We start from the raw sequence: 27,480 nt of genomic DNA, 5'->3' as shown, positions 1-27,480 counted from the left end.
GAAGATCAAAGGCGGTAAGAAATTCATTATCGTGTTTTGTCTTCCAATGTTACAATATAAGGCATCACGTACTTTTCGAGCTCTATAATTTTTTTCTCTATCTTTTATTGTTCACTCAGAGTTGGCCATAAAAGCCTAAGGTAATGTAGTAATTGTCTCATTTTCAAAAATACCCAACCATTCATCTAGCCCAAAATCAGTAACAATCAGTTACATGTTGTGGATGCATTTATTTTTCAACTACCACTTGTGTGCCATCAAGGTGAAAATGTGCTTCATCGCTTAGGATGATTTTGCTCGAAAAAACGGCATTTACTTGTCTATGTTTATTCATTCATTGCCGAATCCCGTTACCGAGAATAAATCTACAAAAAGACTTAAAAACCGGACTATCGGTGCGATCAAATTTATAAGTTCTTAGGGCTACTTGCGACTGTGTGCCTTCCAGCAGTGTGAAGTTGGCCGTTAATTGAGCTTCAATTGTTTTGTTTTGAATTAGCAAAGAGAATGAACCTCTCGAAATTTGCAATCATCGTCCACTACCCTGAATTTCCAGCGAAACTCTCAGGCTCTGTTTTTTAACGTTTACATTTGCACGACTTGTTTTTGGACGATCAGCGTCTCCAGCCAGCTGACACAGTGTCCCTGAATTTTTCAATTATCTTTTAAGATTTGACAAAAGGGTCCTAACTTTTTCGATTCGAGTTTGTATGAAATTTTCAAACTGCAACCGCCAAACTTCCATAATCTTAGCGATATTGTTCGATAATGAAACCCTCTTTCTGCAATGTTTCATTTTTATAAACCCTTAACAGTCTGAACCCATATGCAACACTATCATCTAAACTATACATAATAATTACAAACGTCGAATAATCATACGAAGTAACAATAGATTACTAAGTTTTGCATAAATTTGAGTTAAATTAGCTATAATTGGCCATTTTTACTCAATTTTTTTTTTCAATTTCAACTGACTATTATTATAGTCAATTTGATCTGGCAATTACCTATAATTGTCACTTTGAATTCACCATTTTATATAACTGCCAATTATAACTGTTATAACTGACAGTTATACAGGGTAATAATGAACTGCCAAAATGAATAATTGTCAGTTTCAACTCACATGGTGTGGCTGCCAATTCGAATTAATAATTACAACATCTTTTTCTGCAGGTCTGCTGAGAGCTTTTGTACCTACTATGTATAGTTTTAACTCACAATTTTTATCAGTTTGAACTGACTATAGTCAGTTCAAGCTGGCTATAGTCATTTTAAGTTGGCAATTATGTATAATTGTCAGTTTAAATTCACCATTTCACATTATTGCCAGTTATAACTGACAGTTGTACAGTGTAATGATAAACTGCCAAAATGAATAATCAGTTTGAACTGACATGGTATGACTGCCAATTCGAATTAATAATTACAACATCTTTTTCTGCATTTCGGCAGGTCTGCTCAGCGCTTTCGTACCTACTATGTACAGTTTGAACCCACAATTTTTATCGGAACTGACAATTATTATGGTCAGTTTGAACTGCCAATTATGTATAGGTGTCAGTTTAATTTCACCATTTCACATAATTGCCAGTTATAACTGATAGTTTTACAGGATAATAATAATTTGCCAAACTATGTAATTGTAAGTTGTACTGACATGGTATGACTGCCAATTCGAATTAATAATTACAACATCTTTTTCTGCAGGTCTGCTCAGCGCTTTCGTACCTACTATATACAGTTTGAACTCACAATTTTTATCTGAACTGACAATTATTATGGTCAGTTTGAACTGGCAATTATGTATAGTTGTCAGTTTGATTTCACCATTTTACATAATTGCCAGTTATAACTGATAGTTATACAGGATAAAAATAATTTGCCAAACTATGTAATTGTAAGTTGGACTGACATGGTTTGACTGCCAATTCGAATTAATAATAACAACATCTTTTTCTGCAGGTCTGCTCAGCGCTTTCGTACCTACTATGTAGAGTTGGTACTCACAATTTCTATCAGTTTGAACTGACTCTAATCAGTTCAAGCTGACTATAGTCATTTTAAGTTGGCAATTATGTATAATTATCAGTTTGTATTCACCATTTTACATTATTGCCAGTTATAACTGACACCCACAGGGTAATAATAAACTGCCAAAATGAATAATTGTCAGTTTGAACTAACATGGTATGACTGCCAATTCGAATTAATAATTACAGCATCTTTTTCTGCATTTCTGCAGGTCTGCTCAGCGCTTTCGTACCTACTATGTACAGTTTGAACTCACAATTTTTATCAGTTTGAACTGACAATTACTATGGTCAGTTCGAACTGGCAATTATGTATAGTTGTCAGTTTGATTTCACCATTTTACATAATTGCCAGTTATAACTGATAGTTATACAGGGTAATGATAAATTGCCTCTTTTTGTGCATATCTGTATTGATCTGCGCTTTATTACCTATTATGTACTTCAATTATTGAAAAATAAAGTGAACTAAAGAATTCTGTTTTTGAATGGGGATTCAGAAGGTGTTGATTCCACTCAAGTGCACTCAGAGAAATTAACAGATTGCCCACCCTGTACGACGGATTGCATTATGTGAGAATGGCAGTGCGCCAACAACTAACCAGTTAAAACGAACAGATCGAGACTTCCGCGTCTATTTCGATGTCCGTTCTTTTCCGCTTCTGCACCCGCAAGTCGTTAATCCAGAATGATCTTCCACATCTTTCACAGTCGTCCGTATCGTCGCAATTTATAAACGGACTCGTTTTAATTTGGGATCATCTCCGGAAACGCCGCTCGATGTCCATTTCTGCCAACACGAGGAACTGTGGACATGATCATTGTTTTGAACGAGATGTTTCATCAGTAAGCTAACTTAGGGACTCTTGCTGCAACAGTTCCCCAGACAATAATTTCACGTTCATCAATTCCAACAAACGAAAAAATCATCTTATGAGGAGCGTTTCCAGCCAATTGGCTCAGGAGGGGAAATTCCAAAAATGACAAAATTTAAAAACATTCATCATTCCACAAATACAAAAGAGCAACATAAAAATATAAGCAAAACAATTTTTAGGGGCGGTGATTACCCTATTACACCCACTGAATCCGCCAATGTCTTTCACTTTGTCACTGTTTCTATTTTGGAATACGTAAATTTATGAAAAACGACTTGGAGGAAAAACCTACGTTTGCCATTAATTGGAGTTTTGAGATACAAGTGAGAATTCAATACGAAATTCTGATTTATAAATCGGAATTTTCAGATACAACCCAAAAATCTGATTTTCAAATATTAATTTTGACTTGTAATGGAGAATTCTTGAATAGCAGTGCAGTACTTACCACCAAGCTTGATTATAAGGACTTGTTCCCGGTAGTAATTGTGGCATAGTATATGAATATCTTTGAAGCTCACAGGGTATAGCATAATCGCTACCAAAAGTTGTTCTTACAGTTGGGAGATAGACATAGATAGCCTTGTAGTAATAGCTGCGAATGATAATGATGCTATGATCGTTGCCATTTTTGAAAACTTCATAACTCGAAGAGGTATAGATGCATCCTTATTCTGAATTCAGAATTACACAATTAATTTCAATTCCGAGAAATGCTCCGAAGTTCTATTTTTCAATCGATTCTAATTCTGACTTAAACTTCAGAATTCTGACTTGTGTCTTAGAATTCGAAATGGTATTAGAATATTTGTTTGCATCTCAGAAATCTTACTTACTTTTACTATTCTCACTTATATCTCATTCTTTTTTGAATCTTCAAATTTTTAGTTTCATTTCAGAATTCTTTCCCCTCAGATTTCTGACTTGTGTCTCAGAATTTCTACTTGTTTCACAGAACAATTTTGTGGTGCCTGGCTCTCAAAACTTTTTGCTAATATACTGCTTCTTCATATACACTTTTCACCCAATGAGTTTTGCTGAAATGGCATGTTGATCGGCTGACCCTTCATCATCTAAGCTTCCCTTATGACCATAGGAAAATTGACTAAAATGAGATAAATAAAATTGACATAAATCAAATCTTTGTCTTTTCAATATTGTACTCGACTGAAGAGAGAAAAATAACAGGATTAACTTGGCAAAAGACTGAAACGATCTTTTATCTTTAGTCATTTTACTAATTTTTTTCCTTTAATTTGGGTCGTTTTCAAATGGAAGTTTGGTTTGACTTTTTTTTACAAAAGTATTCCTCGAATTTCCTGTCTTCCTTCGAGTGTTTATTCAGCTCCTAGAGAATTTTTTCTGGTTTTACAGGTCTAAGAGTTTCTCATGAAGGTTTATCGTTTGTTGTTGTTGTTTTCAGCTTTCATTTCTTCCTCTTTCTTAAAATTTTTTTTTCTCTCGTTGATCAAATACGAAATAATTAACCAAAATTGTAAAACTTTGCCACCTGGACTTCAGTGGCGTCGAAAGGGAAAATATAAGGAATTAATGACAGGTCGAATTGACGCCCGTCGTAAATAGAAAAAAATTAATGCTTAACGCCGTTCGCATCCGGACAAGATATATTTTCGGAGCTAATGAGGATTCGCGAATAAATAACTCGAAACGGTCGCGGGACAAAGATTTACTATCGGCCTCGCGTTTGAACGTGCGTAAAATGTTGGCCAAGGTTTCGTACAACGTTATTTCTTGTCAAATGATTAACATTCAATCGCCAGATCGATAGGGACTGGGGGTCTTAAAAACTGCGATTTCGGGCGATGACTAAAGATCGGCTCAGAATATGTTGGCGATTCCATTTTTGTTTCAATTGATTATGGTTGTTTGAATAATTTTATCACTACTGGCAAAACTTTGTTGATACTCATTTTTCACGATGTAAATGTGACGTCTTTGAAGACACCGTCTTTTCCATTCCTAGAACGGCCAGTAGAAGAGAATCTGGAGAGGGGTCTACACCGTTTTAGTGGTCAGTTCAAAAGGGGAAAAGGTATATCTTACGTCAGAAACCACTTAATTACATGGGGTTTTCATTATTATTCAATTCGATCAGTTCATCACCTCTGAAAGTCAGAATTTTTTTTAATAGTCAAACGGAAAAAAAATATGAAAATTTTTTTCATTGAAGAACGAATATTCATTCATGTCATTGACTTTCCGATGTGAAATGATTTTTTGAATGAATTTCCACATGAAAAAATTTCTCGAAAAGTCTCGCCATAGGCTACAATTCGAAACCTACTGAAATTGAAAAAAGACGAAGGAAACTAGGATTCGATGTTCCGAAATAGTTATTTTACAAGTGTGGAAAGTGACACTTTTCCACAAGAGACTGCAGTTGAACGAACGACGCGGAGCGGAGTGCGGAAAAGGCACTTTCCACATGAGTTAGGAACAATGTTTTTCCTACTATCGTGAATGAAACACTTTCAAGGAGAGTTTTCGTATAGATACCGATATTAGCAATTCCAGTCGTTCGGAGCATAGAGACATGGCAGAATTTTATGTTCCTACTAGGAAGTAGAAAATTAACGCCTACATATCATTGGGTCAATTTTAGGAACTTGCTGATATACGGAATGAAGTCAACAGGTAACTGTCGAGAAATTTTTGAGAGGGAATGCATACTTACCAGCGTTTCCATCTTCATACTCACCTGCTTGAAATATGTCCACCATCAACATAAATTTCTTACGAACTCGAGAGAAAGAAATGTTCATGCTTCCATATCATAGACTGAAGAAGACACAACAAGGATTGAACTACACTTGCTTGAAGTTATATAATAAACTTCCTGAACGTTTGAAGAAGTTGAAAGAACAATTTACAACATACATGAATTTTTAAATTGAATTTTTTGAAGTTCTGTTCGTCTTAGACCCGTTTGCACCAAACATACTTAGTGTTAAGTGTCCCTTAAAATGAACTTTTAACTTAAATTACGTTGCACCAACTGTTAAGTGACATTTAAATGTCTAAAGCTAACCTTAAATTTAAGCGCTCCTGTAATGACCACTTAGGTATTTGGGCGGGATTCTAACCTAGAATAATTTGTTGAACTGGCTGCAGAACTCTCCATTTTTGATGGATTTTGAAAATTGAATGAATTCATTATTGAATATCAAGCCTTTTCTTTTGCCTTTATTGTTATGCCATCAGTTTTTCAATTTTCAATTTTGTGTCACAAATCATACTTTAGTTAGCAACAATCTCTTTTCTTCTGTTGAAAAGTTGAGTGCCCTTTGTAGATTACCACCACTTGCTTGGCAATCATTCATCGTATTCGTACTAACAAGGTCAATAAGGACATTTTCTTCACGTTCTTCTTCAACATTAATAAAACAAATTCACACAAGACTTTACAAAGAAAGTGTTGTACTTATATAAACTTAGGTACCCTTTATTTGACAATCCTTATCATTATCAATAATAATACTAATTCAACAACAAAAAGTTGTTATTCTTTGATAATAATATAATAATTTACATGAAATTGACTGACAGGACAATTAAGTTAGGTTAATGAAATGACAACGATTATCAGCACCCGGCAAACCAATGAAATAGCTTTATTGGACTAGGATGAAGTTGCACCAAAATAAAAAACAGAAATATCACTAGATATAAAAACTTAAGGGCCCCTTACTTAAGATTCTGTTAAGCCACAGTCGTGCAACTGGGAATAAAATTAAGCGTCCATTAACTTTAAACGACACTTAGTTAAGTACTCGGTATTGGTGCAAACGGGCCTTAACTGTTTACGTGATAAATTAGTCGTCTACTTATTGAATTGTAGAAATATTTTCATTTATATTGATTTGTTTGACAAACCCAGTAAGTTTTGAGGGTATAAAATTATTTGTTGTAACTTAAAATTGTAATTATTTAACAACAGATAAATATGAAATACGAAATAAGTTGCAGAGGTCCGGAAATATTCTAGGAAGAAAGATCATTATCGAAAACCACAAATTTAAAATCTTCAGCACAAAATTGTGATTAGTTTTGCAATAAACGTCTAATAGGATATCTCGGTGAATCACTATATACAGGGTGAGTCTTTGACTCATACAAATATTTCAACAGTAGATTCTTGAGGTCAAAGGAAAATTTTTTTTTCATACCATTTTTTCTGATTCGGACCTGATAAAAAGACTCGTAAAAAGATATGGCGATTTTAAGTTTTCATAATGAGCTGTGCCACTGGAAAAACGAAATCACCTTCAGAATAACTAGCTAAAGCTGTGACACTACACTTCTGTGGATCTTTTAAACAGAGTTGTATTCAGCCAAAGTATCCAATTTTTCAAGTTTCACAGTTACTTTTTAATTTTTGAACATCGAATCACTCGAAAACGGCGCATCATACGAGAAAATATGAATATATATGAATACTTTTATTTTGAAAAATGTTCAAATATGCATTAGATAGCGTCCAACTTAGTTTCAAGAGTTGGGCTCTTGAAATTTTTGGTATTTTTATTGTACGTAATGGTAATAATAAGAAAACTGGAAGACGTGGGTGATATCTTGAGTTCGAAAAAGATGAATCAAATAAATGAACAACTATATTCCGAAATTCATTTCATTCGATAAAACCGTTTGTGAGATAGAACTAAAAATAAAAAAAAAAATTATGGCCTTTCAACAGCCTGCATCTTTTAAACTGAGACGATTCGGAAAAAATTGTAAAGGAAAAAAGTGTTTCTTTTGACCTCAGGAATCTACTGATGAAATATTCATACGAGTCAAAGACGCACCCTGTATATCACAGTTTTTTGGTCTCTCAGGACCAAAAATTAATATAAGTTCTTATTTTTTTCTTATTTTGATTTGGAACGGTGAAATATAATTTAGAGGTTCAAAAAGGCGAATTTTCGTGTAAAATATGCATATACGTAACGAGATCCGAAATTTTCACGGATAAATCCCGGTCTAATCGATTCGAAAATCGACGCTTTCGACCTTGCCTCCGACTGTGCGGCTTGACTCCAAAATAGAATCCCTCAGTTTCCACCGAAAAAATAAATAAATATTCGTTCGGCCTGAGGAAGTCCGTGGAACGTACTTCGGCACTGAAAAGATGCCAGATAATATCGCATATATCGCACAGTCATAAGTTTTTCATCGTGTGCGACGGAGGTTGCCTGGATTGTCCGGTCTGCCAGGCTCGGATCTTGGTGTCGCGGCGTCCTCGACTCTGGTGGACGCGGTTTCCGGCAGAAATCGGCGAAAATGAAAACTTTGATCTTTAGTTCGCGGGTCCTGAGGGGCGACAACAGGAGCCGGCGATGTTGTAAGTAAATGACAATTCGTTAAAAGGTGTTTAAAGGCCGAATTTCATGATCTTATCCATTATTTTCAAAATGGGCGTTCTCAAAAATTTTCGATAATATTGAATAATTGCTGCTGAGATAGTGTTAAAGAATTTTATCTGAATTTTTAATTTTTAGTGGCTATCAAAAAGTTGCTTTCTTAGTCTAAGTATAAAAAGACAACTCATTGTTTTCGTTTTAACAGTCTTCACACAGTAATCAGGCAATGATATCTTTGCAATTAATTTTGTCATTAAACATTTTGGTCTAGTTGTTAAATACATTCCAAAAGCTTTTATGTCGGGTGGCCTTGGAAATTTGACACATTCCACACTGTCACTATTACTCACTATAAATGTAAAGTTATGACACTGACAAAGCATTTTTCGGTATTAAATCACCGTCCGGTTTAGAGAAAGGTAATTATTACGTGTTTCTCATAATACGAATTTACTTCAGAAAATTGTATTAACATATTTAAAATTTGAGTAAACTGATCGAAGGGATTCCTTACCTAGTTATATGCATGGAAAGTATAGGGTGGGCAAAATTGGTGATACCTGAACTACAACTTTTTAACCCAACGAGATAGAGGAAAATGAATGGTACATGTTCGTCTTTTTATACTTATAATGCCATCAACTACAGTCCATTATCTTCTTTTGTTTTCAAGTTATAGGCCAAAATTGAAATTTGGGCGATTTCAACTTTGGTCATTATCTCGTTTCTGCTTAAGCTAGGTTGTTGGAATAAAAACATTATACAGACACTTTTGTATAGCAATCCAGTGGCGTACTATGATTTTTTCCTACAGGCTTATTTGATGAGCTATAACATAAAGTTGTGTTTCTTCTTATGAAAACAGTAGTTTAAAATGACGTAGAAAAAATCGCCATTTTTTCAGTGCTTCAGAAATATATCATACATCGGCCCTCAGTCTTTCTAAATAATTTTAAACTACTGTTTTCATAAGAAAAAACACATCTTCAACTTAACAAATATACCTGTTGGAAAAATCATAGTGCGCCACTGGATTGCTATCAAAAAAGTGTCTGTATAATGTTTTCATTTCAACATCCTAGCACAAACAGAAACGGAGATAATGACCAAAGTTGAAATTTTAATTTTGGCCTATAACTCGAAAACAAAAGATGATAGAGGAATGCAGTTGATAGCATTATTAGTTTCTCGAAAAATTACGACAGTAATGTGCTGGGTATTTTCCTCTATGTCGTTGGGTTGAAAAAGTTGTAGTACAGGTATCACCAATTTGGCCCACCCTGAACAAGACATCAGTGTTTGAGTATATTCATTTTCGCTAGGAAAAAACAAAAATGATTCACACATAATAACATAAGGTGCTTAAGGAGACCAAAAGTTGAAGACCTTATGACATCAGTTTGTGTAAAGCAATGTTTCACCTAGTAAAGCAGATCTATTATTTTCATCCAAACATTTACAATATTGTAAGAATTTTCGGAATAAAGTAATTTTGCCTGAAATGACTTGCTTCTGCCTACATAAAAATTGGCGTTCGTTCACCCTTATAGTCCATTGATTTTAAAATATTGAAAATAGTGATGTTCATCGTCCGTTATATTCCAAATCTTTCTGAGTCAGTCCTCAATAAAAGATAATAATATATACTTGATTGAAATTGTAATTCCAAATTATAATGATTTATGATTTCTTCTGGTTCCCCGCATTCACAACTAGAGCTTTCAACTGAATTCCATCTGAAAAGCCCACTTTACATACTTTTACAACATCCATGACCTGTTCTTATACGATTTAGAATACACCATATTTTCCTGGTAAGATCGACACCAGGAACTCTATTCGAGGGATCACTAACTAAATCTCTGTTGAAAATAGTGTACCTATTTCATTTAGACTGCCAATTTTCCTTGTCCCCTCAAATTAATAAAAAAGTTTATGGAATACGTACCTACTATAGGAGAGAATTGGAAATGAATCGGGAAAGGAATGAAATTTATTCCAAGAATTCATAATTGCAGTCTGTCTACGAATATGGGGCGGTACAATGTGTGAAAGAACTCTTACTACTCTTAAATAGTTAAAGATCTAATAGTTCTAGATATAATTTTTATGGATAGATTTATAACTGTGCATCAATTGTTTTACACATAAGCACTATTAACCCAAACGGTGCAACAATGTTCAGCAGTCGAAAAAACCAGAGCTAGGTCTTTAGTTCGAGGAGTAATTGCATGTGCACCTCATGGAAGTACCAGCTAGTTGATTCAAAATATTATTCATAGTTTTCAACTTCAGGCGCAAATTTTCCAAATTGGCGTTGAAAATCAGCAAGGAATCCAGCTTAATTCCTAGGTATTCACCACTCAAATTTCTATATTGCAGATGATTATTCTAATGACAACACGAAAGATAAACAAGTCTTATATGTTATAAAAGTTCAGACTATTCCTCTTTTCTATGGAATACTCTTGAAATATCCACATTACGAAAATTTTTAACGTATAAAATTTTCTTCGTTTGTGTTACCTCATAAAGGAACTCAATATTTTTCAAGGAGATAATGATATGCTAAATTTTGCATATGAATTTTTCGTTCTTTCTTTTTTCACCGAATATAGCACCGTTTCGGTCCTTGCACTCGGGTTATTCAAAATTATACCCAATCAAACGGTTCGGTATCATTATATTGCTGAACTGAATCATCACGATCCTTTTTTCCATTTCAGATAATAACACGGCGTCGCATTCAGGAATGCAACCTGATGGTTATTCGATACCTGAAGAACAATCAATATCTGATGAGATTTTAGAGAAAGAAGTGTTTCCCTTCTTGGATTCCCCCCTGAGGCCAGCCACCCCAGACACAAACGACTCCAGGTCGATGGCCCTCTATGAAGAGCACAAACAATTAGCTAAGGAATATTTTAAGGTATGTATAGCTTCGTTCGCAGAAAAACTACATACTTGTCTTAACATTTGATATAAAAGAAACTCCTCTTCTTGGAAATATTCTAAATGGAGTGTTTTATGGGCTACCCTATATTCATATATAGTCTTGTATAGTTGCATCTTATGACAATTTTTATCTTTTAAGGTGCAATCTGAGCTTGTGCACCTGAACAAAGAGAAAAACAGGATATTAGACCAGCAGCTGAAAGAACAGCAGCAGCAAGAAGAACTACAAAACGAATATGAGTCCCTCATACAGTTGAAAAATTTCCTAGTGGCCCAAAAGGAGGGTGTCAGTGCTAACAACAGGAGTAGGGAAAACTGGAATAACTCAAACAGGACTAATTAGTGAATTTGACGTGAACAAAGGTAAAATTGATTGAAGCAGTGTAAAAAAATGACTTCAATGATAATTTATTCGCAATATTCAATTCTGAATGTTACAATAGTGTTCACTTTTTGAGTGGTTTGATTACTTATTTATATGCGACAATATGTAAGGAAATACAAAATAATGCGAGTGGCCAAGGAAGCACTTTATTGTTAAGGGAAATGACTATTTTTAGATTTAACTGTTTTATATTGATATTTAGTTTGTATAGATATTGTAGATAGAGTTTTTTGATATATGTGATTTTTTTTTGTTTCCACCTATTTTTCTTGGTTCAGTTTGTTCAGAGAGCATGGCATTTAATAACAGTCTCATCTGCTGACTTAACCATGCGGTACATATAATATTTGTACGATTCGGGATCAAGACTATCGACATTGGTTGCTTTACGGATGCTACCCCAAAAACATAAATAATAATAATGTGCCACATCTTTGAGCAATAGCCTGAATTACGAACTGATACTGTTCAAAAATAGAAATTAGCACGCGGGAGGTGATATTACAAATATTGAATAATTTTCAGTTATTCCTGAATTTTAGCGTAATTTTGGTATATATCACTATGAAAATTTTTGCAATATATAGAAAATTGAATCGCCGATGTCACCCCGCTGCTATTTTTCTCGAAACATGTTGGAAAATCGTCGAAAAATGATTGTGAAAATAAGCTTTATAGACATACTGAAGTTCATCTTCTGTTTTCTCATAAAAAACCAATTGAATTGGAAGAAGAAGAGGCGGGGTGATATCAAGACGTCCTTTAATTTCAATTTTAAAAAAATCAAGGCTTTACGTACAAAATTGAAAGCGTAAATTAAGAACTAGCGAGTGCCGCTTTTGAATGGAGATTCTTGAGGTATTACTTAACCTTAACACTTTAAGAGTTGTAGGCTAAAGATATAATACATAAAACATTGAACACATGTATTATGTATTATACCTTTAGTCTACAACCGTTAACTAGGGCTGTGAAGAAGTCTAAATATATAGACGAAACGTCGCTCAGTTAAGAAGTTGTGTTTCATAGGCTGTCCCACTTCCCATTATCCTCATTGATGTATACTTTGAAGGACGTGAACTGGTAAATATGATGAAAAATTTCAATTAAATTTCTCCATTTCAATATCTTCTGTAAAGAAATACAAATTATCAAAGAAATATGTGAAATTTGACGAAAAAAGCAATTGCATCTGATGTCTAGATTTTTTTGAAATCAACTGGAAATTGGTCACGAAGTGTATTAATTGTTCAGAAGCTTCCCAACTTGAACAATTAATTTGTAGGTCAAACAAAGGTTTAACTCTACAACAAATTGCTAACGACCTCCAGGTTTTGCAAAATGTACTTAGTAGAGCATATAATCTCTAGTGGAAGTGCTGCATAAGCATAACTCATAGGGGAGGAAAAGCAAGGGCAAAAATCGTCGCACAATATCGGATTTTTTCGTGTATCATACACGAACAAATCAATTCTTCACATGATCTCGAAATAATAATAGCTTCTTCCAGCAAGCTGCCGGTATGATAGTTTCTGGTCAAACTAGCCGGTATAAGTTGTCGTGGCCTGAACAGGGTCAACGGTATAATAAACATTTCGTAACGGCTACAACTCTTTTCGGTGGTGGCTGAGTGTGCGTTTTGGAGGCATTTGTTTTAATAATGGGCGCACAGATCGTTATTGTCATCCTCAAAGGTAAGATATGGTGATTTGATTGTAAGACCTATCATTATTCCCTTTGTGGCAGCCATTGGCGCCAATGCTCTTCCACACCGTGTCAGACTGGATTGGCTCGCTGTCTCTCCAGATCAAAATTGTATTGAACATGTCTGGTTTGCACACATGTCACAGCAATTACACCGCTTATTTGACCCACCGCAGACATTGCGAACTGTTGCAATGTCTGCGGTGGGTCAAATAAGCGGACATTGCAATAGCCCGCCAATCAATGATTTGACGGACATTTGGCAAAACATGCCTCAAACTTTCATTGATTAACGTCAGTGACACAATGAATAGGAACACTATGAAGAGCTAAAGAAGGCCCCACCTGATATTAAACCCCCTTTTCAAGTTGTTTGTGGCAGAGGAAGCCTTTTTTTAAGCCGGCAGACTTCCAGGCAGAATCTTTATTTTGCAATGATGGTTTAGTTCAATAAACAATAAATTAAAATCCATAATGCTTTATTTAGTTGAAAGTGAACATACATCACTTAAACTTATAATTGAAAAAAGAGATTATGGTAGGCCAGGTATGTAATATAATTTATAATTATTCATATAAAAAAGTAATATTGAAAACTACACTGCTTAACTCATAACATGAATAAAATTAAAATAGATTGCCTTGACTTGTATACCTTCTCTTATATGTAAGAAAGGACTTATTTATTTTATATTAATATTTATATTTAATAATAATTTAAAAATTTCAATAAATAAATAACAGCCTTTTATTATCTTGGTGAATCTGATATGACTATTTTAAAGTAATAATAAGACAGTTATAAAACTGTCATATCACAAAAATTTGTAAATTTTTCTCAATCGAAGTGAGAACATTCATTCATTATATACAAATTCCATATAATAACTACCGAATTAAAATTTACTACACAGGTAAGGTGCTTGTAACAGAACTAGAAAACATTTTTGTGAAAAAACTCAATCCTGTTGAGCCCCCAGGTATATGCGATAAAACCGTCCAGAGCAAACTTATGATTTGAAACACTGCGAACAGTACTGTTAGTGGTGTACTTTGAAGGAACAGGGCACTGTATAGAGTTGCAATTAAGGTGCCTAAATAAGAAATGGTTAAAAATATCCTCTCCCTAGTGAACATTTGTTTCAAGTAAGACCATGGTCCCATAAGGAAAAAGAAGCTGAAATGAAATATAGTTAGTCTATGTCTATTTTATCATTACCGTAAATCACACTTACCCTAATACAAAGAAGAAACTTCCTAAAGTGAATAATAATGCAAATTTTCTGGCTTTCAATATCAAAACAGGAACATACAGCATTGATAGAGAGAAACATATTCCTCCTACACATATACACAAACCGAAAAATGTCCACCTTTGGAATCTACTCTGAAATTTCAGTATTTGAATACTTAGTGCTTTCAATGGAATATATTATTTACCAAACTGGGACAGCAGTCTTTTTTTGTTTCTTGGAACCAACCTTCCTCAGTTGGTTCTTGTTGCTTGAACCATTTCGGTAATGAGGGTTTGGGGATGGTTGGCATCTGTATTTTGAAATTTTTCTTCTGGTCACTTTGCAACAGAAGATATTCTTCTAAATCTTTCTTTAAATCGACCATTTTTTACAGATATTTGCAACAAACCCTCAAAATGTATCAGGTAAAGAGATAGAAAAAAACAGCTATCAAAATCCAAATAAATTGTTGGTTATGAATTTCTTCTTCTTCATCTGACGTCTGTAAATTTTTCGATCTACTACTTTTTTTAATTTAGCCAACTTACTCAAGTTCATGTGAATTAAAAAGTATTTTTGGAATCTTTGTTCATGAACGATACTATACTTCTTCATTCAGATAGTAAGTAAAAAAACGCTTCAAATGAATTACTAGGCCACTAACTCAGATACCTGCCAGATCCTAGCGAAAATGCTATCGTCTTTCGAGTAGTATTCTGGTTTACCGAGATTTTCTGATGGAAATATGATTTTTCTCTGTTTTTTATTCACTTCAATATGTGAATTTAATGAGCGCTTAAAAAATTATGAAAAAGTCTTGACCTATTCATCAGGAATTGGAATTGGTTTTCATGAAATAAGGCTATACTGAATATATTTTTTATCAAAGGAACAGATTACACAAAACTTCTTATCGAAAAATAAACACAATTATAAAAATCTTGAAGTGGAAAAATGGGAGGTACCTATATATACCTATGTTTCAAAGAAACTGTAAAATTAAACAAATAATTCATCAAGTGTAACATATAATCTGTATTGAAAATTCAAATCTGCCTAAAGTTAGTTAAATTCTAGTAATTTGTACACTCATCTATAATCTATCTTATATACAAAGTCAATAAAAAAATACAATAAATCTATTATGATTCACTTGCTGTGCTGTCTCAACAAAATTCAATAAAATCCACAAATATTATGATGTGTGCAAAGGCAACATATGCATGCATTGTGTATTTTTGTGTAATTTGCGATCTAAGAATAAGTCAGTCTAAACTTAATTCGAAATAAAATATGTATAAATATTAACAAGCATTAAAATTATCTCAGTTCACTTGAACATTGCTGCTTTCTCTAAGAATTGTTGCCTCCTGAGTGCCTTTTCATCTTCTAAACGTTTTCTTTCTTCTTGTTCTTCCCTGATTTCACTCTCGAACTTGCTGAGTTTCTTCTGTTCTTCAATCTGCGGAAAGAAGATCGATTTTAAATTTATTAGAGCTTATATAAAAAAAAATGAATAAGACTACTGGAACTACAAGTATTTTGAAGAATATTTGAATTTACCTTAGCTTCAAAGAAATTTTTGGCTCCATTGACCCCAACTTTATCAACATCTATTTCAGTCAGTTTAGCCAACTGTCCCAAACCAGAGTCCTCATCCAGCTCGCCTGCCTTGGCCTTTCTGTAAACCAATAAGAACTCCCTGAAGGACAATCGACCATCACCGTCTTCATCAACTTCCTTGATCATGGTTTTGAGACCTAGATGAGTTTGGGGTGCACCAAGAACTTCCATCATTCGTTTGAGTTCTGTCAAACTGAGGAAGTTGTCTTTGTTGGTATTGAACCTGGAACGAGAAAAAAATATGATTCTGATTGAATGTATGACAAATGCATTGGCATTGTAACAAGATGGAGTTTTTGTGTGTTGAGTGGGGGACCATCCCTTCGTGAAAATTACTGCTACAAACTTTGACTCATGATTTCCAATATTTAAACCTTGGGTGCATGTACTGTAGTTGGGGAGCCGATGATACTAAATCGGGATTTACTCAAGCGTCGTGGAGACGTTAGTGGTTTTTGAAGATTAGATGGTAGAAAAAAAAGGTTTTATGATGTATGCACTTTCAGAGGTAGGGAGAGCGTCTGCAGGTTTTCAAAGATGTAAAAACAAATCGTTACTTGTACATACTCGAGCGGTCAGATTTTCATATAGATGGTTACCCAACAAACATTTATCGTCGGTAAATCGTCGGCTGTGTGCTGTTACTGCTGGCGAAGTGCGTACTGCTGTTACACAGCATCGGACCTTTGAAGATCCGAGGACATGGTTTACGCTGCTGAAGATGTGTCGAAACATGAGCATCTAGCCAGCGTCGGCAAAACGCTGCTGTTAGATGAGCAACTTCTTGGCGGTTTATATTCATCGGATCGGTTGCGGTTAGATGCATCTTCAGCGCGTTTTACCCTTAACATAAGGTCAAACTGTACTATTTAAATTTCGCGGGATTTTGCATAAGAGCTTCCAGACAATCTAATTCCGTCTCGAAGCGTTATTTCATTCAGACGGCGTACGCGTGCACGTGTTTCGATGATAAAAAGTTTTTAAGAGTAGGCTATTTGACGAAATTTTTCTTTCTGAAAACTTCCTTGTTGTGTTGTGTTGTATTAACATAGTAACAGTGATGTCCCAGGGCAGGTGAGTACAAGAAATCAAAATAAAATGGTATTTCTATTTCTAATAAACTTCGGAGTAGGCGTCAGGAATATCATCACGTGAAACAGAGAGTTCTCGAAATATTAGGTCCAAGTAGTACATCATCACCATCATTAGAACCGAGTACTTCTACGATCTTTTGAGATTGCATATAGATAAAAAAAATGCAGAGATAGAAATGGATAAGAACACCATCAAAATAAAAAGGCACGAAGAATTGAAGAAATTCGATGCTGATATACTTATATATATGATCTAGAATATTTGAAAAAATGTGTAGGTAGAATTGTATCTACTCTTTTGGGATATGCTTTAATTTTTTGGTTTTGGTCTTTTTTATTCTAGAGAAAAAGTTCTACAATTTGAAAGACAGAAAAATCTATATATACAAATATTTTTCAGTTGTCCAAGTTTGGCCTCAACGGGGGTAAGGACGTAGCAGAGACAACACGCAAAATAATCTAACTCATAATAAGCCATGAATCAGGAATTTCCCTGAATTGGTCGGGTAGGAATTAATAATAAAAATGGATTAGAAGCAATGGCGAATATTGTTGAGCTTAATCATGGTGAGTTTTCATGTTGTATTGGTCGAAAATGTTGACATTTTTTAATGTTAGGAAGTTACTTAAATTGAATACATATTTTGCATGTTGACACATATTTAATTAATTTAAACACATATATAAGATGATATTCTATATGAAATTCAATAATTTATTTTAAACAAATAATGAAATTCTATTATCCAGGATCTGTAAGGATAAATCCTATTACAAGAAGTGCCACTGATGTGGAAATGAATCATGTAATGAATTGGCTCCGCAATGCCGGTGACAGAGCAGGGGGCAGATTGAAAAGAGCGGAGGAAAAAGAAGCAGGCAATAATAATGAGCAGTGAATAAATATATGCTTTTTTTTCAAGTAAGCTAGTCGTTTTTATGTGTTTTTTCAACCTACAAAGTATTTATATATGTATATTATTATATGAGCGTTATATTTTAGTTGTTTGAATATATGAAGATTCTTTTCAATTGGCTGTATAAATTGTCTTGCCCTAATCACAATATAAGTGTTGCAAGGTTTCAAAAAATATTAGAAGAAAAAAATAGATCTCCTTCAACATGAGAAATGATTCCGAGATTTCATAAGAAACGTTCAAAGATCAGAAATTATTGATCAAATAATTCATATTTATTTTTTTTTTGGATTTGCCAATTTCTACCAACGATTCTCAAATTTTCGGGGGCACCTTAGCATATTTACTTGGCATTTCTTTCTAACTCTAATACGAATTCAGTTTCAGCAACGTTTAGTTGGTATTAAGTGTCTCCTAAAAGTTGATCAGACAGAAATCGTACATGAGTAGTAAGAAATGTCACGTAAATATGCTTAGGTGTCCCTTAAAATTTAGGGATCGTTGGTGAGAACGAGCATTAGTATTGCAGGTATGTATATATTATACCGACGTTGTACCGATCAATTGGAACAGCGTATTCCCAGCATTGTCTAGACGTTAAGCCGACGTGGTGCCGATCAATTGTAAAAGCATTCTTCCAATATTTTGTAGAAGCTGAACCGACGTCGTAACGATTAATTTGAGGAGCGTATTTGAAGCATAGTCTAGACGCTAAACCGATGCTTTTTTGCACAGTCGAATCGTCACCGGATCTGCGGTGTGCAGACTCTGCAACATGTCGGCTCATAGTCCGTCGGGCGGCTGTCGGCCGATGTGACACTATTTGCAGTATACCGACTCTAACATCGCAGCACTAACCCAACGTTGGGCCGAGTTAAAAATGTTTGCTGGGTAATCTCGGTGTAGCAGACATGTAGACCCATTAATCTGACACTAATCAGGTGGATTTTTTTTTTCATCTGACAGTTTGAAGATGATAACAAGGCATTTTTTTAAATTTTCCCTTCCTGTACCTCTGATCGGTTCTGTATATGTATTCATTATGAAAGTTGTAGATAATAAAATTCTATACAACTTTTGTCTGAAGCAATTTTACATACTCTTTACCTTTTTCGAGTTAGAGGGCGATAAGGGCGAGGAGCTTAGCCACACATGCGAAAGGCCAAGGTCAATGTAGAAACCAAGTTTAATGTACATTCTTCGCCATATATCTCGAAAACGTTCAAACGTAGGAAAAATTGCTTCGGACAAAATTTGTAGAAAATATGATGCCCTACAACTTTTATAATGAACACGAAAACAATTTAAAGCCCAGTAGAGGAGATAAATCAAAAAAACTTATTTTTGTGACCTTTATGGCCAATTTTTATTGTTTACGTTGCTGAAACTGTCAGATTATATGTTTTTCGGCCAGACACTTGTCCCATCGAATGGTTAGGTTAGATAAAAAATTTCAATTGGGATTGAGATTCAGAGGTAGTTTTATTTATGCTTTCTGGAAAATTTAAGCATGTCCCCACCTATCTCAGCCCATGCTGTCGTCATTGTCGTGCGAGATAGATAAAGTGCTGAACGAAAGCAGTTATCTTCAGATTCAATAAAAATGTGAGAATCCTCTTGTTCCTATACCCAAAAAGTCACCCTATGATTGCAGAGTCGAAAGTTGCAACTGTTAGGTTAGGACCCTCCGGTCCCCAGGCTACCAATTATCGGCTCCTATAAGACCGGTTTACAGTCGAGAGAGAAAGTAAACATCGTCACTAGGTCATTAGACTTTTGGTGTTCGTGACAACAATCACGAACCGTCAGACTCGGTTCAGATGACATTTTTCGACGAAATGCAATTATTTGGAACTAGATAACAAACAAAACTCCGCTGCTCAGATAACGCCGGAGAATCATTAGATATTGGGGAATCTGCTCCACTTTCGTAGTACGCGCCAGTTGCACGTCAGAACTCTCTCTTTGTCCTACGACTGCATAAAATAGCCGTCGCGGGAGAGATGGAGAGAAATAACAGGACTCGCTCGGCTCGATCGCTTACGTGGACCTCTACCGTTCGATACTCCACACACATACACAATCCACCAAACGTTCATTCATATCCAGGCAAAACACAGCATTCGCTGAGTAAACCCCGTACGCTATGACACCAAATCGAATATGTTGACATTTAAATCCAGATTACTCACGTTAATAACGTTTGTTCTCATAGCTGAATCTCTAGCTTTTTTCGAACGAACTGACGAAGACTGTTTCTGCGACCTCAAAGGAAGTATAGATGATTGTCAGTGCGAAGTGGACACCGTGGATAACTTCAACAACGTGAAAATATACCCGCGGTTGCGCAGTTTGTTAGTAAAGGATTATTTCAGATATTTCAAAGTGAATCTGAAGAAGAAATGCCCGTTTTGGCACGATGACAGTAAGTGTTCTATGAGATATTGTTCTGTGCAGTCCTGTCAAGAGGAAGATGTCCCAATTGGTCTGAAAGGCGGCGTTAAGAAGGAAGAGATTCCATCTTACCGTAGGTCAGGATGCCAGAAGGACCAATCTTTTTGCGATCTTTCGAACCAGTGCCCCTGCGAGACCTCGGATGGTTCCAAAACATTGCAGCAGACACCATGCAACAGTGCGGAAGCCTTGGACTACCTCAACACTTCGCTCAGTGAGAAGATAGTAAAAGATATGGAACTCTGGACCGCTTATGACAATGCCCAAGAAAACTTCTGCATCCTCGACGAGAACGATGAAGAATCCGAATACGTGGACCTGATGCTCAACCCTGAAAGGTACACGGGGTACAAGGGTAAATCGGCGGAGAGGGTGTGGAGGAGCATCTACACCGAAAACTGCTTCCAGACCTACTCTTGGGAAAAACCTTCCTTCTTCCAACTTGACCAGATGTGTTTGGAGGAGCGCGTTTTTTATAGGGCTATATCCGGACTTCACGCCAGCATAAACATCCATTTGTGTGCCAATTATTTGCTGTCAGATCCAAATAAACCTAGTCTGATCAAACCTAATGGACAGTGGGGCTTGAACTTGAAGGAGTTCGAGAGGAGATTTTCACCGTCAAGCACTAACGGCCAAGGACCGAACTGGCTGAGGAATTTGTACTTCTTGTATTTGCTCGAATTGAGGGCCATCAAGAAGGCAGCACCGCTTTTGGAGAGGGAGGAATTCTATACAGGTAAGGAATCTGCACCTAAGAGCGGCAAGACATAAAGACTAATGACCTCAGATCCAGAAAAGCTTGAGATTTGTTATAACAAGCTTTTCGTTGTCTTACTTGGATGTTATTGAGCCAAAAAGACTAATGTCTTTAGTCACACAGTTTGATACTTTTGACAGCATTATCTACCCAATTAAAATGAGGCCTCAATCCCTATACACTCGAATCGGGTCTGGTTGGAATGAAAGTGATAAAATTAATTTTATAAAAAACCTTTTCAATAAAAACAAGGTTTTAAATGTTGACGCTAAACAACCTTTTTACAAATGTTGTTAATTCTACGAGATACACGATCAGAGGCAGAAAAGTCCGTTAAAATATAATGCTCCATTAAAATATCAATCCTCCATTATTAAAAAATTACAGTTCTACATTTTCATAGGCTTTCAATACTATGATACAATATTTCAAAATGTTTCTGAGGAACGTTATTCTGATTTTCTTAAAAAGTGAAGTCACTCATGAATGCCTATAAATTTCAAAATTTCTCTCGGTTTTGTAACCTTGGCCCTCATGATGAATAACCTTCGTTATCAGTTTTGTTGTATTTTATTGATAGATAAAAATATATCTCCAGTAGATATAGTTAGATAGTTTGCATGACAAATAGCTTCTTCTTTCTTTAATAATTAAATCTTGAAAAATGTTGTTTCCTCTCCATATTTCTACATTATTATTCCACTTGAACTGTCGATTCAGCAGCGAATAAGCGAGTTGATAGAAATTAAACACTAATTTTACGACTCCTCTATAACCAGTGTCGGATTTTATGCTTCTAAATTAATACTAGTAGATTGAATTTCTCCATTATATATTCACTTCGAAAGCGAAAAAAAACAATCCTCTTAAATTCTCATAGTTTGCTTCATGAGACATTGAGTTATCGATAAGAGAAACCTTCCAATTCGTATGAAAAAGATCAATGAAATCAGATGAAGAATCTAGTAGCATCCCAATTTTTTATTATAAAATGTGGCAGTTCTTATTTCAAACAATTTGGACTAGCTCATGAAAAAAAGATTATTATTGAAAATTTCATAAACGGGTTCGTACTGATAAAAAGTCATTTTCATTATCTCATTCGGTATAGACCATCAAGCTATAATTCTGCTATCTGAAATAAGTATAATTAGCTTCCATATTGACTTTGAATGTAATTTTATGGTAAAATTTCGCAATATGGATCATTACTCAGCTTTTATCGTTTGGAAATTGTATTTGTAAAAATGTCATTATTTTGAATAGCAATAATTATTTTTTGAGACAAACTGACAAACATTTCAAAAGAGGCGAACTCAGTTGAATACGCTATGAAGAGTCATATAACCAAATCCGATAATATTTGTTTAGAGGGAGGGAGTTTCATCCTGATCAAAATTTAAAACAAAAATTGTGCAGTCTTAAAATGCAATGCAACGAATAATTCAACCTTCTTTCGACTTTGATGAAGAAATAATATTTATTTCATCAGAAAATATCTTCCATACATGACTTTTACAATTCAACATTCAACCAAGTCTACCCGAGTATTTTTTTTCAAAATACTTTTCTCCAGGTTGGTGAATAAGAGTTTTCATTTTATTTTAAGTCAAATCTGTATTCATTATTTTTAATTGGTATCAGATCACTTATGTAGATTGCAAGTCATATTCATAGATTATTTAAGTGACAACTATTTTTTTCGAATACTTGAATATAAGGCTTGTTCGTAGAGTGATTCACAACGGTCGTGACCTGAACACAGCAAGCGCAAATGGATTTTCGCTACCCTAAAATGGAATTGCGCTTGCTCTGTACAGTTCACAACCGTTGCAAACCACTCTACGAACAAACCTATAGTTGTTTTAGTTTACAATGGAAGTTGAGTTTCTAATTATACATAGCTATATATAGGGTGTATCTTGGACTCGTACAAATATTTTAATAGTAGATTCTTGAGGTAGAAAAAAACACTTTTTTCCTTCACCATTTGCTCCGAATGGGCTCGGTTCGCAAGATACATGCTGTTGAAGAACTATAAAAAAAACTTATTTTCAGTTCCATCTCACAAACGGTTTTATCGAATGAGATGTTTTTTATATATTTGATGAATCTTTTTCGAACGAGTCTTTCAATTTTCTCATTATGACCATTACGTACCATAAAAATACCAAAAAAAGAAATCAACTCTTGAAATTAAGTTCATATTTTCACGTATAATGCGCTGTTTTCAAGTAAATTGATAAAAAATATCTGTGAAATTCGAAAAATTGACTGAATGCTACTATTTTCAAAAGATCCACAGATGTATAGAGTGACACAGATTTAGCTAGTTATTCTGACGGTAAGGGTAATTTTGTTTTTCCATGAGTTGCACAGCTCATTATGAAAACTTAATATGGCTATATCTTTTTATCAGGTTCGAATCTGAGAAAATGATATAGTATAAAAATAAAAGTGTTTCTTTTGACCTCAAGAATCTAGTTTCGAAATATTTGTACTAGACAAAGACTCACCCTTTATATATATTGACATAACTACTCAGATTTATAACAAGTTTTAAATGATGTTCGGTAGATCCACATTTAGGGAATACTCCTTCTGACTTGAAAATGATGTAATTTTTATGAAATATCTTTGAAACGTCACATTTTGAAATAACCGTTTCAACCGTTTCCCAAAAAAAATTATTAAGTACTTAAGAATGAAAAATAAAAATGGGTATTTAAAATTTAAAGCGTTTCATTTCGATTGCACAAGTTGGCAACATCGACTGAAATATGCGTGGATAATAAAGGACAACAAATACACTATCTTGATGAGATTGACAAAGATGGTTGTCTATGAAGTCTACGAAGAACGAGGAAGGTCGTAAAATTTTATGGGATTTTTATGGCCGGTTGCTGTTGAGGCTCGCCAGTGAATACGCGCCTTATGATGGCTGCAAATCAACAGCTGTTATTTTATAAACAAGCCATTGTTCTTTTCATTTTCTTGTAGGCGCTGTTGCCAAATCGTAAACTAGAAACGAAGCGATTTAAATTTCAAAACCTCATATTTGGAGAATGATTTTGAACAGTTTCCGCCATGTTTTTGAAAAATTCATGAATGAAACTCATCATTATTCAGTTTGAACTTGCATATGCTGCGATAACCCGAATTGAGGAAAATTCTTCAATATTCCAATATGTATGGAAGGATTTCGAGCGTTTGGAAAGTCCATTGTGTTTTATTTCAAAATAATGAATTGAAGTAGTGATGTAGTATTCAAGATTATCACTTGTATCAAAATTTTAGAAGTTAAACCTACATTTATGTAGAGTTTGTACTACTCTTTAAACTTATTGATTTTGTTGAGGAGTCACTAAGCGAATTTTTTAATTATTTATTTTTTATTATTTATTTTCCACATTTCTTCATAATGTTATTCATTTCAGGAAACGAAAAAGAAGACTGGGACACCAAAATGGCAATAAAAGACTTAATAGAGATTATCCGCAAATTTCCATCCCATTTCGACGAATCAACGATGTTCATAGGGGACGCCAATAAGAAGATACTCAAGATCGAGTTTCGGGACCACTTCAGAAACGTCAGCAGGATCATGGACTGCGTGGGTTGCGAGAAGTGCAAGCTTTGGGGCAAGTTGCAAACGCAAGGACTCGGCACAGCGCTGAAAATCTTATTTTCCACGGAAAACGGGTCCGTGGAAAACCTCAAGTTGCAAAGAAACGAGATCGTTTCGCTTCTGAACGCATTCGGAAGATTATCTAACAGTATTTATAAACTGGACGATTTCAGGGAGATGCAGAAGGATAGGAAAGACAAGAAGAGACTGAAGATTGAATTTTGAATTCAGGAATTATGTACTTAAAATTGTTGATCTTTTTATCGTTGTATTTTTATGTAATTTTTAAGGACGGTTTGCGTTTTTTGAGCGCTTATCCGCTTGGCAACTTATGTTTGAAATATTGACTATGACCATCACAAGTGTTAACTTAAAGACACATTTTATTAGGTAACTCAAAATGTGATTTTTTGTCCAAGAGAGATATATTTATATAATATGTATATAGGTTAATAATTGATATATTGAATAAATTTGATAGCAGAGCAGCCCTCTCATGTGTATAGAATATTCAGTCGCCTGTGACTCATATCATAGTAATGAATTGAAAACAAACAAAAATACAGAATTTTTGTTGAAGATATGGCAATAGAAATACCTTTAAAACAAGGTGTCACTCAAACCCCATTCCCATTTAAAGATTTTAGGGGTTGCTGTCATCACGCTAACAGAGTGATACAAATTGATTGGAACCAACCGCATAAAATATCTCTCTACGAACCAAAGTTCACCTATTTTTACATTATTTCTGATTTTGCAGGTGGTCCCTCTTCAAATTGGCACACTCTGTTATCAAACTCTTTGATAGACAAATATTGCAATATTGATATTTTACATGGAAACACATACAGGGTGAGTCTTTGATTCGTACAAATATTTTCAAAGTAGATTCTTGAGGTCAAAAGGAACACTTTTTTCCCTTACCATTTTTTCCGATTCGGCCCTAATAAAAGGATAAAGCCATTTTAACTTTTCATAATGAGCTGTGCCACCCCTGGAAAAACGAGATTACATTCAGAATAACTAGCTAAATCTGTGACACAACACATCTGTGGATCTTTCAAAAATGGGAGTTGCATTCGGTCGAAGTACCCAATTGTTCGAATTTCACAGATACTTTTTATTTTTCAACGTAAAATTACTCGAAAACGGCGCATAATACTAGAAAAGTTGAGGATATATATTTTACAAAACTTTAAAATTTTCATTAGATAGCATTCAACTTATATCTCTCAAGCCGATTCGGAAAAAAGGGTAAAGGAAAAAAACGTTTCTTTTGACCTCAAGAACCTAATGTGGAAATATTTGTACGAGTCAAAGACTCACCCAGTATAAGCTATTTACCATTGCTTTTCAATAGTAAAAGTTTAGTAAAATCGATTCAGAGATTGCTTCCTAACTTCTTCTTAAAGAATTACAAACTTCACCTTCTTATAATAAACAAGTAAACATAAATTTCAATATGGCCAACAAATCAAAATGGTAATTGAATTAGACTAAAAATATTAGAAATAATTTTCAACTCAGTAAATTAATCCCAATGTGGATGAAATGGGCAGCAATCATAATGGATGTGGAATTTTATGGAACGTTGAATATTTTCACACATTCTTGAATAAAAGTAGCAACTATTGTACATCTTTTAATCACAAAAAAACTAAGTATATATCACGAAAAATTAAGAGGAACTTTTGTATCTCAAAAAGTATATTCGCTTGCTGACGAACCTTGAAATAGTGATTTTAGATCGAAGGACTAGATTCTAATTTAATTGATCTGCATTTTGGAAATATTCGGAAGATAATTATTTCTCATTTTTAATAGGTCATCCCAAAACGAAAGTGGATTATATCTAACTGCGCAAAAAAATTAACGCACATTATGGAAATCTCAAAATTCTACAACTGAAGGTGTTCTCAATGATAATTATTTTTATCAGAATTATGCGTGCATATGTTATCCACTTTCAAGGGTTTTTTCTTCAATACAGATGTTTTTTCCCAGTAGGATTAAAAAAAGATGATATTATCAGATTTTGAAGATTTAGAAGGCTGAGAAGTTCAGAAAATCATCCAGCTACTCTTAATGACTTAGGAATACAACTCGGAGAAATCTGGGAAGGATTAGATCATTTAGATCAGAACATTTTAAGATCACTGATTTTGAGTATGAACCGTCGTTGCCGAGCTGTAATTAACGCAAGGGGTGGAAATACCAAGTATTAAATCACTTTAAGCATTTCAGTATTTTGAAAATTGTTCATTTCTCTTCTTCCACATAAGATCGGTGAAATCCTGAATTTTTCTTCCATTTAATGTGTCTTGTTTCGTTCAAAACCTTCCCGAGAGAACATAAAAAATAAGTTATAAAGTCAATGTAGAGTTAACTTTCATTAAAATTGAGATTTTCAGGATGTGCGTTAATTTTTTTGCG

General features: G+C 34.5%; 3 protein-coding genes and 1 long non-coding RNA gene across 4 annotated transcripts in view; 2 read left to right on the top strand and 2 right to left on the bottom strand.

The window, feature by feature from the left end:
• Nucleotides 1-11,870, top strand: part of LOC123317335 (mitogen-activated protein kinase kinase kinase 7) — a 37,601-nt gene extending 25,731 nt beyond the window's left edge. Inside the window, exons 7-8 of the mRNA XM_044903810.1 lie at nt 11,019-11,221; nt 11,387-11,870. Of these exons, the coding sequence (XP_044759745.1) occupies nt 11,019-11,221; nt 11,387-11,590 (407 nt within the window). The 3' untranslated portion in view covers nt 11,591-11,870. The remainder of the gene's footprint in view (nt 1-11,018; nt 11,222-11,386) is intronic.
• A 2,196-nt stretch (nt 11,871-14,066) lies between these two features.
• Nucleotides 14,067-15,044, bottom strand: LOC123316797 (protein transport protein sft2). Its single transcript, XM_044903027.1, has 3 exons — nt 14,777-15,044; nt 14,572-14,723; nt 14,067-14,513 (listed from the first exon to the last, which is right to left on the bottom strand). Exons 1-3 carry the CDS (start codon nt 14,954-14,956, stop codon nt 14,243-14,245), a joined length of 603 nt encoding a protein of 200 aa, XP_044758962.1. The 5' UTR covers nt 14,957-15,044; the 3' UTR covers nt 14,067-14,242.
• Nucleotides 15,045-15,438: 394 nt separating this feature from the next.
• LOC123316867 (EF-hand domain-containing protein D2 homolog) overlaps nt 15,439-27,480 on the bottom strand; it is a 29,421-nt gene continuing 17,379 nt past the window's right edge. Inside the window, exons 2-3 of the mRNA XM_044903131.1 lie at nt 16,135-16,417; nt 15,439-16,033 (exon numbers count right to left, since the gene is read on the bottom strand). Of these exons, the coding sequence (XP_044759066.1) occupies nt 15,902-16,033; nt 16,135-16,417 (415 nt within the window). The 3' untranslated portion in view covers nt 15,439-15,901. The remainder of the gene's footprint in view (nt 16,034-16,134; nt 16,418-27,480) is intronic.
• On the top strand, nt 16,807-18,119 carry LOC123316869. The gene is made up of 3 exons (XR_006538107.1): nt 16,807-17,268; nt 17,689-17,855; nt 18,039-18,119. It is a non-coding gene; the product is annotated as an uncharacterized LOC123316869 (long non-coding RNA).

This window comes from Coccinella septempunctata, chromosome 7, assembly GCF_907165205.1.
Source record: "Coccinella septempunctata chromosome 7, icCocSept1.1, whole genome shotgun sequence".
NCBI lineage: Eukaryota > Metazoa > Arthropoda > Insecta > Coleoptera > Coccinellidae > Coccinella > Coccinella septempunctata.
Note: the sequence above shows the minus strand (reverse complement) of the source record. Positions and strands in the feature narration are given on the sequence as shown.

Coding starts and splice junctions, on each gene's coding strand:
- LOC123316797 (XM_044903027.1), bottom strand. CDS start 14,956: ATGGTCGATTTAAAGAAAGATTTAGAAGAATATCTTCTGTTGCAAAGT. Junction 14,724..14,776: donor AAGACTGCTGTCCCAGTTTG/GTAAATAATATA, acceptor CTGAAATTTCAG/AGTAGATTCCAAAGGTGGAC. Junction 14,514..14,571: donor AGTTTCTTCTTTGTATTAGG/GTAAGTGTGATT, acceptor ATTTCATTTCAG/CTTCTTTTTCCTTATGGGAC.